Genomic DNA, 13197 nt, shown 5'->3' on the forward strand with positions numbered 1-13197 from the left:
ATGATGATAAAATACTAATAATGCAGTTGCTTGATGTTTAAAATATATTAATAAACATTCACACTCAGTAACATCACTAAGGCACAGTTTTAATAAACCCCAAAACCAGCATATCAACTCCACAATAAATAGACATATTAATATTTCAGATCTTTGTGTATAGTTTTACTAATGTCTGGGTTTGGAATGTCTATAAATTATATTTACAACTTGAAATAATTTTATTTATTCAATAACGAAGAACAGGGCAGCAGTCTTCAGTATTTTAAGAAATCAAACTTGAAACTAATCTGCCACTGGAGGGCAACAGAGAAAAACACTTCACCTCCATCTTGTTGCTGTGGAAACGACACGCGCAGAATGAAAGTTTGTTCACGCTACAATGAACTTTTGTATGGCCGAAAAGATGAATTTGGAGGATTATTTTCGGTTGGTTTTCGAAGAACGACTCTCGTTGTAAGTAAATATGATTTATTATACTCCAAGTGCTTTTGTAGAACCGACAATGTGCTGTTGGGTAGGTTTCGTGTAATTAAAGTGCAATTAACTGTAGTCAAAGTTTGGTTTGAGCGGATATAGATGTTTTAGAGTGAAGTTCATGTTCTTAGAGATTGTTCAAACTTCTCAAATTCAGAAATAAGGCCGAACATGAAGGCTTGACGGATATGAAAACAACCGCAATGCAACTGCTGGAGGCGCGCGAGGAGAGCGCGTGCGTGAGCAGATCATTGGAAGCCCATAAAGAGGTAGTACAGTATCTGTATGGTAATTATTTACATTTACGCTTACATTTTAAATCAATATGATGTTTTATCTTCTGTCATTGTCAGGAGATGCAGATGAAACAGGAGAGTTTAAGAGAGAGAGAAGAGAACATTAAAAAGGAAGAGGAGAAACTGAAGAATTCCCTACTGCAATATAACAAGTTTTTGCAAGCAAGGCAACTTTCTGAAACAACTGCATCTATCAATGGATGGTGTGTTTATACTGACTTGGGGTTTGGTTCTACTTTAATGTCTTTCTCTCCATACAAGGAAAATGATGCCAGGCGGTTACGTGCAATAAAGAAAGCAGAGGCAGAAAGAGCTCAAACCAGACTGAAAGAACTGGAGATTCAGAAGCTAAAGACAGAGAATGATGTCCTGCTGGCACGAAAAGAGCTGCTGGAAGAACGTGTCGGAAAGCCAAATGCTACCAAGAGTTCCTCGAGAGAGCTGCAAAAATGTCCAGAAAGGTAGCTTGTATTTGTTGTTGAAGTCTGTCAGACCTCTGCAGTCCATCAGGTCTTTCCCAGGCTTGGCTGAAGAGTGAGATTTTCTGCTCATTGACAGTTATCTGAATTAAACAGCAAAAAGGCTTATTAACAGCATAAGATGGTTAGCTTTGAATAGCAAAATTCTACAGAGAATGGGAATGTTTTGTTACAGAACAATGTATTCTGGAAATTTGGGAGACAGGAAGCTTTATCCTATTGATCCTTATAGGTTTGTTGTATCATATATACACTTATTTGTAATAAAGTATAAGCGCTCAAACTACAAATAAACATTAAAATCATTTAAGGAAATATAGAAATGAAATCCTGTCACATATTGATAAGCAGTACATATTTTGGATGTTTTCTTTATCTGACCCATTCATTTCAGGTTTTAGAGTCTCTTCTAATGTTCTGATGAGTTGATTCAGGTGTGTTTGATTAAGGAGAGGTTGAAAATGTGTGCTGTTGGTGTGCCTTCAGGAACAGGGTTGGGAAACACTACAGAATAGCAGATTTTAATTTGTCATCTATTGTATTTTAAATAATATATTAATATTTGGACCAGTCTCATTCTGTGCATTTTTAGTTTCTGTAACTATAAATATTTGCATAAGGATATTAGGTTTTGGTTGACACGGTGGCTCAGTGGTTAGCACTGTCGCCTCACAGCAAGAAGGTCACTGGCTCGAGCTTGGCTTGGTCAGGTGGCATTTCTGTGTGGAGTTTGCATGTTCTCCCCGTGATCATGTGGATTTCCTCTATATGCTCTGGTTTCCCCCACAGTCCAAAGACATGCGCTATAGGTGAACTGAATAAACTAAATTGTCTATTAGTGTATGTGTTTGAATGAGTGTGTATGGATGTTTCCCAGAACTGGGTTGCAGCTGGAAGGGCATCCGCTGTGTAAAACATGTGCTGGATAAGTTGGCGGTTCATTCTGCTGTGGCGACCCCTGAATAAAGGGACTAAGCTGAAGGAAAATGAAGGAATGAATATTAAGTTTTGTTTTAATCTCATTTTTTAACATTATTAACACTCATTATAACGCCACCTTTTTCCTTTTTTGTCTTTTTGTTCTCTCTTTTTATGACATTTGAGTTTGAAAACCCTTGCCAAGTCATTGACCGTATTCAAGCACTGCAGTCCATCAACAAGGAACTTCTAGAAAATCAGACAGTTTTGGAGAAGGAGAGAGAAAGAACAAAGCTGGAACTGATGCAATACATAAATAAACAGCGAACTGTTCTTCTGCACTATAATAACCAGCTGCACCAGCTACAGACACAACTAGACAGCATTCGCTTAGAAGCATACAAATGGGTAAAAGCATATATGAGCACACACATATACCAGCTAACAGAGTGTAAATGTATTAAAGCGATAGTTCAACCAGAAATGCTAATTATGTCATCATTTACTTACTATCCACTTTTTACAAACCTGTTTAAGTTTCCTTCTTCTGTCGAACACACAAAAAGAAATTGTAAATATTGTTTTACCATGAACTGTTTAGAACAGGGGTGTCCAAACTCAGTCCTAGAGGGCCGGTGTCCTACATATTTTAGTTCCAACCCCAAATAAACACACCTGAACCAGTCAATCAAGCTTTTTCTAGGTATACTAGAAACTTCCAGGCAGGTGTGTTAGTAAGTTGGAGCTAAACTATGCAGGACACCAGCCCTCTAGGACCGAGTTTGGACACCCCTGGTTTGGAATAAGTTGAGGATGAGTAAAGGATGAGAGAATTGTCATGTTTGAGAGAACTACCCCCTTAATGTCCATTTACAAGAAGACAGATAAAACTGTGGCACCTCTGTACAATTCAGTTTTAGAAAATTAAAACTATTTGTTTTTTTTACAGGAGCTAAAACTGAAGCACTTCCAAACCACAGCTGCAAAGGAGACGCTAGAATTTGCTCAGCTAAAGACCACCATTCGTAACGTTTATCAAATGATCATTACACATTACATCAGGAAGATCTCTGAGCACACTGAGGACACCTTTAAGCAGTTGGAATGGTAAATAATGCAGTAATTCAATATTTGGCAACCATGAATATATCAGGTGTTTGTTGTTCATAGTGAAAATTAGGATATGTTTGTTGATAAGCAAAGTAAAATTAAGATAAAACAACATAATTGTCACTGTGCAGATCGCTGAAGAACTACAAATCTGCCACTTTAATGAACCACAAATGCCATCATGCACTTCACTCACACGCCTGTTCGAGATCCCCCATGATTGCAAACACACACAGATCATATAAACAGCACAGACACGCACAGACTTTGCTGAGTCTTGTTCAGCTGTAACTTTACTGAAGCGTTACACCATTGTCTTACCTTGCTGTGTTTCTTTACCATCGCCTTGTTTAATGTTTTTAAGTTGTTTGCTGTCTGTACCGATCTCTTCCTCTGTGACCCTGACTATTCTTTTGGATTACCTGGATGCTTCTGTTGGTTCCTGTTTGACCATTGCCTGCCTGACTAAGCTTTCAATAAACTGCACGTAGATCCTCATCTCCCCTGTCAGCATCCCTGGAAGATCTGGCAGCTTTATAGGATCTGGCAGCTCTGGAAGTGACGAATTTGTAGTTCTTCAGCGATCTGCACAGGCTGGATTGCTGGTGACCGTGACAGTAATGGTCTAAAAAGTTGTGTGATAAAATTCAACACACAAACTGATGTTTTTTATTTTTGGTGTTGCAAGAAATACTTTGGTAAATAGCTCATTTTTGGTCATTTTCCTTTCAGATTCAGAAATATTTTCAGCTTATGGAAGCAATTAATGAAGATCTAAATTTCAACATTATGCCAAATCGAACAGAAGAGAATGGCATTGGTGATTAATCTCCAAGCTTTGAAGACATATCCAGTGAAAATGGACAGATACGCATAAGCTAAATAAAAATCATCACTGACCACACATGTGACAAAACAAAAGACTGTAGTGAGACTGTATGGAAATTAAAAAGATAATTATTTATCTTCTAATTTAATTACAAATTATATGAAACTGGGTTCAAAAGTCTTTATGTTTCATGCATAGGCAGCATGTTTCAGTTTTTAAATGCAGCCATAATGTCTCCAAGACTGAAATACCTAATTAAAATCATGTCTTCACAAGGCTTGTTAATTTTAACATTGCCAAGATGCCAAAGAATGTTGCTATAGTTAACACAGTTAAAGGGTAATCCAAATATGAAAATTCTGTCATTATTTCGGAATCGGAACACAATTATTATATTTTAGATGAAATCCAAGAGCTATTTGGCCTACCATGAACAGCAAGGGTCCCGAAACATTCAAAGTCCAGAAAATTTATTAAAAATACATGTGACTTCAGTGATTAAACTGTAATCATGCAAAGCCCCAAGAAAACTTTTGTGCACTAAAAAACCCTCTGTAAAAATGAATTTGCCTATAACTTCCATGTCAGATCAGGGTGCACATTTACTGTGGGCAATGCAATGCTTGTGTATCACACTGCTGACACTAATGACAATACCTCATATAGCCCCTAATAAACACCAGGGTATTCACAGATCCTTGAAAAAGACTTACTGTACAATCCATAGTACAAAATAAGGCCTTAATTAGTCTTAAAATGTCTTAAATCTGTTCCCAGTGTTGGGTTGTGGCTGGAAGGCATCCGCTGCGTAAACATATAAGTTGGTGTTTTATTCTGCTAGGCGACCCCAGATTAGGCTGAAAAGAAAATTAATAAATGAATGAATGTGGTAAAAATGCAATTAAACTGACCCCATGAAGATTTTGTTTCCATTTTGAAATCTATGTCTAATTGTCACCCAGAATGAAATAGGTGAAACCCAAACAAATGAATGCTTGGATAGTAATTAATTGGTTGTGTGCTTTTTTTTATTACAAATAAAATTACTCTATACATTTGGTCTTAAATTTAATTGTGAAAGGTATTAAAATGGTCTAAAAAAAAGTCTTAAATGTCACTCTTAGAAACCTGCAGATACCCTAAAACACGCACTCTGAACTGACACGGAAGACGTCAAACAAAGTAATTTTTATAGTTTTTTTTTGTGCACAAAAATGTTCTTTGAAAGTCACATGAAATGTTTTAGCAAATTTTTTTTTGCTAGACTTTAAATGTCATGACTGTTACTGAGTATGGTGATTGAGAGAAAAAACACCTAAATTAAAATCTTAATTTGTGTGTCCAAAGATGTCTGATAGTCCCAGGGGTTTGGAACAACATAAGGGGTTAATTAATTAAAAATGGAATGTTCATTTTTGGGCACACTAACCCTTCAAGCATCATAATTTTTGGATTTGCATTCCATCCACACACACACAAAATAATCATTTAAATTTACTCCCATTTCCCAGAGATGGGTGGAAGGGCATTTGCTACGTAAAACATGTGCTGGATAAATTGGCGGTTCATTCCGCTGTGGCGACCCCGGATTAATAAAGGAACTAAGCCGAAAATAAAATAAATGAATGAATGTAATCCCATAATTATATGCTGTTATTTCTTCCAAAATTGTATGTATAGTATGTATGCATATCTTTGTGTTTTTATATAAAATTGGACTGCCCAAATTCTGCAGACTGACTGACTTTTGCCAAGTGTAGGATTGACTCTCTTGAGCTCAACTGAACCGACAGACGGCAGACACTTCTCTGTATTTTGTTGAGTGAGTGTGTCCCCTGTTGGTGTCTGCTGGCATTAGTCAGAGCTTGTTTTTGCCAATTGAGCATGCTGAATCAGAGCTTGTCGCTGGTAGAATGTCTGAGAAGTGACGTACTGTACTCTGGAGATGGTCCACATTTGTGCCTGGCTATAAGTGCGGTATGATTTGGCATTTCATATGGGGCAAATATGGGCAAATTGTAATGTAAATGTATACACATGAATACTGAAAGAATCTCACAGCTGGCTTTATTATTTTTGAATCTAACATAAGTGTAATAATAATGATCTCTTTTTCACTTCCCTTTTTTCCCCTTTCCTTTCTTTCCTTTCTTGGGCTTAGCGCTTGCCTTCTTGGCCTTGCGCACACAAAAGCCCCTCCAGTAGGCCTGAATGACAGTGGCAGCTTGACTCTGTATCTGCCTTTCTCTTTCCCGCTGTTCCCTCAGCTCCTCAGCCTCTTGTCGCTCCTCCATTATCTGTGAGTACTCCAGGTCCAGAGTGTCAAAGCGCTTCTCCAGCTCTGTCAGCTCCATTTGATCTTCGTCATGCATCCGTGTCATTTCCTCCAACTCTGTCTAAACACACACATGCAAAAAAACATGCATAAACACACATATGATTAAGATAAGAGGTGTAATAAGGATGTCTAAAAGGTGATTCGTCAGTACTATCATTTACTTCAACAAGTAGATAGTCTAATTGCATATTGAGTCTCATAATCATCAAGTCTATGTTATTTTTAATTAAAAGTACTGTAAAACAATTATATTGGGAAGTAGAAATACTATAAAAATTTGAAATTGTTCCCTGTTTTAATTAGAATTGTAAGCATTTATTTTTTATAATGTCAAAGGTGAATTATCAGCAGCCATTACTCCATTCCTTAGTGCCACATGATCCTTCACACTTCATCTTAATATGCTGTGTTGGTGCTAATTTATTATTACCTTTAATACTGCAGCTGAAAACTTGTTCTGTTTAACATTCTTGAGGATACAAATATTTAAAACACATTTGTTTTAAAGGGCACCTATGATGAAAATAAACTTTTGGAAGCTGTTTGGACAGGACTGTGTTTTGGTATACTGTGTCCACAGTCATATTGGGGTGATATTAAGTAATAAGTCTCCTTTTCAAAATTTCCTGACAATTAAATAGGATCCAAATCCCTCCCATTTTGAGGTCCACCGCAACATGATGTAGGAGTGCAGTTTCTCTGCCCACTGAATTGATTGAAAGCTGCGTATTAACATGTCTCCGCAGTAACAAGTGCTGTATAATCATATCAACAAGACAGGGCATGCCCAAAGCAACCGGGATTAAAAGATCTGTTCAGCTCGCTGTGATCATCAATCATCATCAAATGTGATGAAGAATGAGTTTTACAAGTTTAAAACCTTTTTAAAACAGTGCATGTTTGTAATGAATTACTGCGATTTTACTGTCTTTACTATCACCACAACCGCATGTCAGTACAATTATAAAAGAAGACGCTTCAATCCCGGTTTGTGGATGTAAAATTAGGTTTATTTTTTACATTAACATAACAGATATCCATATAGCAGTGGATATTAACGTGTATCCTGTCACATTTGGGTGCAAAAACAGTGCAAAGTTGAAAGCGCGCACTGGCTGTGTGTGTGTGTGCGTGAACTTTGGAACATTGTGTGTGACTCATCGTTGCAGAAAAGCTTGAATTAGCAAATACATCAAATACTCATTGGGAAAGTTCTTACCATAGTATTTCTCACAAACGTTACGTGAGATCTGCTTCCTTCATGTCTGTCACTGTGCTGTTTATCTGACGCAGCTGGAGATTAAGGCACACTCTCACAGGCACGTGGAAACGGTGGGCAGGAAGAACTAGCATTAAAGTTACAGGCAGCCAAAGCTGCTACATTGTGTTCAGAGTGTTTTGCCTATCTTTATGGTTATGCTTTTCTTCATTGCCTTTTTATTTCTTTCTTGTTTTTATCTGATTAGAAGGTATTGCACACAGGACGAGCTCATTCTTTATAGCGTGCAATTGCAGAATCGCAATATTTTGCTGATCAACATAACAACTGCCTTTTTTCTATTGATTACGGGTCATTGAAACTTTTTAGTCAGTGAAAATCAGAGAATTTAATTGACTCCAAACCTTTGAACAGTATCTGCAAATACTTTTAAAAACAACACTGCAAACATCAGTCAAGGTCACGCCACATTACCGCCTACCTGTTTCTCTCCAATTTCAGCATCATATTTCTGGATCAAGTTCTCAATCTCTGTTTCCTCCTTGTATTTTTTCTGCAAAGCAAATCCAGCAACATTAGGAACAAAATCATGCATATATCATTAGCTGAACGACACTTGGATGTGCACACCTTTCGTAGATCCTGTTCTCTCTCTCTGCTGGCTGTGATCGCATTATTAAGCTGAGTTCTTAGTTGACTTGCCTCCTGCTGCATGCGAGCTCTCTTCCCATCTGACGTCTTCCTGTCTGAATGACTCTGTTTCTCGGCGTCCTGTTGAGTTCGCACCACAAACTCTTCCAACCCTTTTCCCATCTGATGCAGTGAGCGCCTCAACTGAAGCACTTTATTATTCAAAGTGGAGATCTAAATAGGAGTGAGAGACAAACAATAAGAAAAAAAGAAATGGTGGGTGATGTTGGATGAGGTGTTGTGCTCCTCACCTCTGCATCCTTGTTTTTATTTGCCTCGGCAACCTCTTTTTCCAATGACTCGATGAGCTTCTGGTTGGCAGAGTGACGCTGACTGACCTCCAGCATCATCTTTCTGCTTTCTCTCTCCTCTGCAGGGGTTGTGAGCAGCCTCTCCAAAACAACCTCCCTCAATTCGCATAGGCCATTTCTAATTTTCTGAGACCCCATCTCTCCTGTTGTGTTTGGTTTTGGCCGTTTTAGCACTACCTTTGTGGTTGGAGTTTCCCTAAGCAGCCGGATGATCTTACGAAAGGAGTCCTGTACTAATTTAACTGATTTGGCTTTTTCTTCTAGCAGTTCATTTTGATCAGGACTTCCACCAAGAGCTATAGATTGGTACTTTTCCTCAAGCTTCTGATGCTCTTTCAGGGCGTTCACCACCTCCTCTTCCAGGCTCGGGGAAAGTGCTTCTGGAGACTTCAGCAAAGTGGAAAGAAGAGCAGCTGTCTCCATCTGATGAATGCACTCATCTAGTACCCCCAGTATGAGCTTTGCTTCCCGACATGATAGAACCTTCCTGGATGGGTTGATGGTCTTTGGGGAATCTGGGTTTGTTTTGTTTGGAATGGTGGCAGCATCCACGTCCATCATTACAGGTTGCTTTGAATAAAAGAAAACAATTATATTTAGACATCACTAATTAAACATTAATTAATTCAATTTCTTAGTCTCTTTATTAATCAGGGGTCGCCACAGTGGAATGAACTGCCAACTTCATTTTCTTTTCAGCTTAGTCTCTTATTAATCTGGGGTCGCCACATCAGAATAAACCGGACTGGGAACTCTTCAGCCAATTTGGCTTATTCAATTCAGCTCTACCGCATGGTTTTATTGCAAAAAAAAAAAAATTCAAAGATGATTCCTTGGATTTACTAAAGTTTTTTACGTTAAGTGGTTGTAAACAATTTGTTTGGGCTGAATTTAAACAAATAAACTATGTTAAATATTATTCAATATAATTTGTTTGTAAATTCAACACAAATAAATTGTTTGCAACAGTTTTGCAGACATAATTTTCTTCAGTGTTGGACTGTGGGAGAAATTGGAGCACTTAGAGGAAACCCATGCGAACATGCAAGCTCCACAAACAAATGCCAACTGACCCAGCAGGGGCTCGAATCAGCAACCTTCTTGCTGTGAGGCAACAACGCTACCCACTGCACCACCATGTCATCCACTAATAAAACAATGATTTTAAAAACATTTAAAACAAGATTAATGTGATAAACTTAAGGTAACAATTTTTGGTCCACAGAATGTTCCGTCGCAATGCCAAGGCAATTCGTAACTTTTTGATTTTGTGGCTAATTCGTATGAATTTGTTCGATTTAATTCATACAATTTAGTACGATTTGTTCATCACAAGGCCCACACCGAATCTGGCACGCAGAAATCCGCAGATTTTTAGCCCATCATTGAGTCTATGTATTTACTTGAGGAAATGTGTGCAAATTTATATTTCTTCAGTTTTTAAATTAATTTCACAATACATTCATAAATAATAATTAAATAAATAATTACTGTGATATAATGAAAGTAATATGAAAATATTCATATTATTTATTTACAATACAGTTTTTAAAGTAATTTTTACTGTCTTTTAGTAGACATATTATTTGAGATACTTTGTTTTCCAAATAAGTTGATCTAATTTGATTTTCATTGTAAGCATTAAATAAAAGTTAAAAATGTATTATTTTTTATTTCTTATATTAAGTTATTATATTATAAGTTATTATATATTAGTTATGATACTCCTAAAATCATTCTGCATAAATCCGCAGATTTTTTACAAAATTCTCCGCAGAAATAGCAAAAAATGTCCGCAGATTCTGTCTGGCCCTACATCACCCAATGATGGTTGGGTTTAGGGGCGGATTTGGGTACCACGAGTCCTTTAAATGTGACTGAACTCGTTAAATACTTACGTTTTCTCGTGAGATCATGTTTGTTCAGGGAATGTTGATTTTGCGCTCCCCGAACATTCATTGTTTGTTATATTTGTTTGTTATATTTGTTGTCATTGTTTGTTGTTTGTTATATTTGTTGTTTGTTATACATTCATTATTTGCTATAGTTTCTTTATATTGTAAATCGAACATTCCCCCAAGGTTTGGAGATAGCCTCTTTTAGGCTATTTTAAAAATATCCCTGATACACTGAAGGTTAGTTTTTGTATACCGAAAAGAAAGTTTAAGAGAAAATTTCGAAAATTCTTATTTGGTTGCCCCCAAAATAAAAATAATAAGGAACCATGACTATTGTTTGTTCTGTTTTCCCCGGAATTTAAAAACAAAAGGCTGGTAAATGTCTCTGAACACCTTAGTTCAGCATTAAAATAAATTAAAACAACAGCAGCATAAAAATCACCCTTTTCCATACATTACCGTGTTATTATTCTTGCTGGTAGAAAACTGTCTGCGCTTACGGTCAAACACAAACTGTTGTTATTTATACCAGTTGCTGTGACAACCGTTGGCAAGACATTCTGATCTTCAACCCTCCGTAGAAACTTCCCAGTCCATCAAAGAATAAAATACTCTACTTAACACATGTATGCTTATGAAGCTTTCCGGCATTTGATTCATAAACCTTATGCTATGAGAGAATTGATTCGTATTTGAAATGTAATAAATCTTTTCACACCCGTGGCTTTTATTGTGACATTTCAGCTGTTTCACCGTTCCTCCCAAAAAACGACACTGTCGTAAAAAAGTCGTAGCAGCAGATTCTTTCGCTTGTCGGCGGCGGGTCTTGTGTTTATAATGTTAGAAACTCGATTAAATCGCGTTTTTCTGCTTTTTAAAGTTAAATGCGTTTTTTATTGATTAGAAAAGTCGTCATATACTTTGCCTTTTTGTTAGTGTTTTAATATAAGCCGATGACAATGACGTAAACAGACTCAGTTCGGTTTTATCCATGATTCGTTTAAGATGCACCGTTAAAGTTGTTTTAATACACATTTTAGCATAAACTCGCTCTGTTTGGCGTTCGGAGACAGTAACTCGCTTTTCTGTAACTCGTGTGGTGTAGCGGAGCACTGTTAAAGTTTCTCTGCAGCAGTGAAAGGTCACTTTATTGAACGCAGAGACTCTCCGTGTCCCCTAAAACTGCGGTCCTCTCGCGGAGTCTTGGTTCTGCGGGATGGCGGACGGGGACGACGACGTGCCCCTCATCCTGACCTGGGACGATGCGAGCAGCGGGCTGCTGGAGGAGGATGAGAGTGAGTACATATGTCCTCTTTTACACTTCATTCAGAGCAGCACCTGAGCTCTGATGAAGAGCTGGACTGTGTGGTGTGCAGGCCAGTGCAGATTTTACCCATCAGCCCTCTTCTACTGATCTGACATCTGTTGTGTGCGCAGAAGCTTTCATGAGTTCTGTCACCCGAGTCTGAGATGTCAGAGACCGCCTTAGCCCTTAAAATATGCATTTAAACTTAGAATATCTAGCTTTTTACACACAATTAGAACTATTACAACTGAATAAAGCCAATAGGGTTTGTTTGACTGTTTAAAAACTGAATCAGTGACAATTGAATCAGGCAGTAGAATAAAATGTCAGCAATTTTATTTAATTCTGTAGCATCCAAGCAATATTTAGAAGGCGATGTGTAATGAATGCTCAGTTTACTGTATGGTTATATACATATAAATATAGGATTAGATGTAGGGCTGCACAATGTATCGTTTCAGCATCGATATGGCAATGTGATCATTCACAATAGTCACATCGCAGGATATATGCAATGTTGAGTTTGTATTATAATTTATCATTTGCATGTGTTTTTGATGCCTGGAATTGTAACATAATTTTAAAAGCATTTAGACATAAGAAATTGTAACATTTGTGACTTTCACAATGATTCATTTTATTGAATTATTTTTATTTTTATTATTCAATTACTGTACTTGAATACTGTTAGACTTGGGAAATGCTAAAACACTTTATTTTTGTTGTATCTTTTTCTTGATTGTATTTATAGTTTGTTAAGCTTGAAAATACTCACAACATGTGCAAATACAGAAATGCACTGCAAATAGCAAAGACCACAATGAAAATGTGTTGGGGGATCCCAAAAAGTTTATATAATGTTTATTAGATTTTATTGAGATGCAAATAGTAAACATCAATTCATCAATCATTGGCTAAACACATGCATGAAAATACTCACAACACTGCTAATAGCACAAACTGCTACCAAAATGTGTCTGGGAAATTTATAGATTGTTTATTAGGTTTTATGGAGATGCAGTCCCACTGCAGAATCATCCCAATTGAACATTATAAATCCTTTCCAAATAGAGATATTAAGTCATCTGGTGAAATTATATTCATATCGCAATATTTATCACAAAATAAAAAATATTGCGATGCTAGATTTTTCCAATATCGTGCAGCCTTAATTAGATGTATTTGTGTTCGATTATTGTTTTGTATTTATCCAGTTCATGAAATTTGAAAAACAGATAAAAATAAACAACCTTCCCCGAAATGTAACAACAACATGATAATTAAAAAAATTGTTAAAATAATGTTATTAATAAATTAAAGTTACAG

The 13197-nt window shown here is 36.9% G+C and overlaps 3 protein-coding genes across 3 annotated transcripts in view; 2 read left to right on the plus strand and 1 right to left on the minus strand.

Annotated features, from left to right (window-relative positions):
- The first annotated feature begins 348 nt into the window (after positions 1-348).
- On the plus strand, positions 349-4306 carry cfap73 (cilia and flagella associated protein 73). The gene is given in 8 exon segments (XM_056456778.1): positions 349-456; positions 635-746; positions 831-1182; positions 1185-1234; positions 2357-2578; positions 3120-3277; positions 3792-3873; positions 4013-4306. Coding segments are annotated over 8 exon segments (1146 nt in total). The 5' UTR covers positions 349-382; the 3' UTR covers positions 4109-4306.
- A 1911-nt stretch (positions 4307-6217) lies between these two features.
- Positions 6218-11107, minus strand: iqcd (IQ motif containing D). Its single transcript, XM_056456888.1, has 5 exons — positions 11025-11107; positions 8608-9237; positions 8297-8530; positions 8148-8219; positions 6218-6505 (listed from the first exon to the last, which is right to left on the minus strand). The coding sequence occupies exons 2-5, from the start codon at positions 9226-9228 to the stop codon at positions 6224-6226; spliced, it is 1209 nt and encodes a 402-aa protein (XP_056312863.1). The 5' UTR covers positions 9229-9237; positions 11025-11107; the 3' UTR covers positions 6218-6223.
- Positions 11108-11352: 245 nt separating this feature from the next.
- tpcn1 (two pore segment channel 1) overlaps positions 11353-13197 on the plus strand; it is a 31173-nt gene continuing 29328 nt past the window's right edge. The window contains exon 1 of the mRNA XM_056457657.1: positions 11353-11860. Coding sequence (XP_056313632.1) covers positions 11782-11860 — 79 coding nt within the window. The 5' untranslated portion in view covers positions 11353-11781. The remainder of the gene's footprint in view (positions 11861-13197) is intronic.

The sequence above is a fragment of the Danio aesculapii genome, chromosome 5 (genome assembly GCF_903798145.1).
Source record: "Danio aesculapii chromosome 5, fDanAes4.1, whole genome shotgun sequence".
Taxonomy (NCBI): Eukaryota; Metazoa; Chordata; class Actinopteri; order Cypriniformes; family Danionidae; genus Danio; species Danio aesculapii.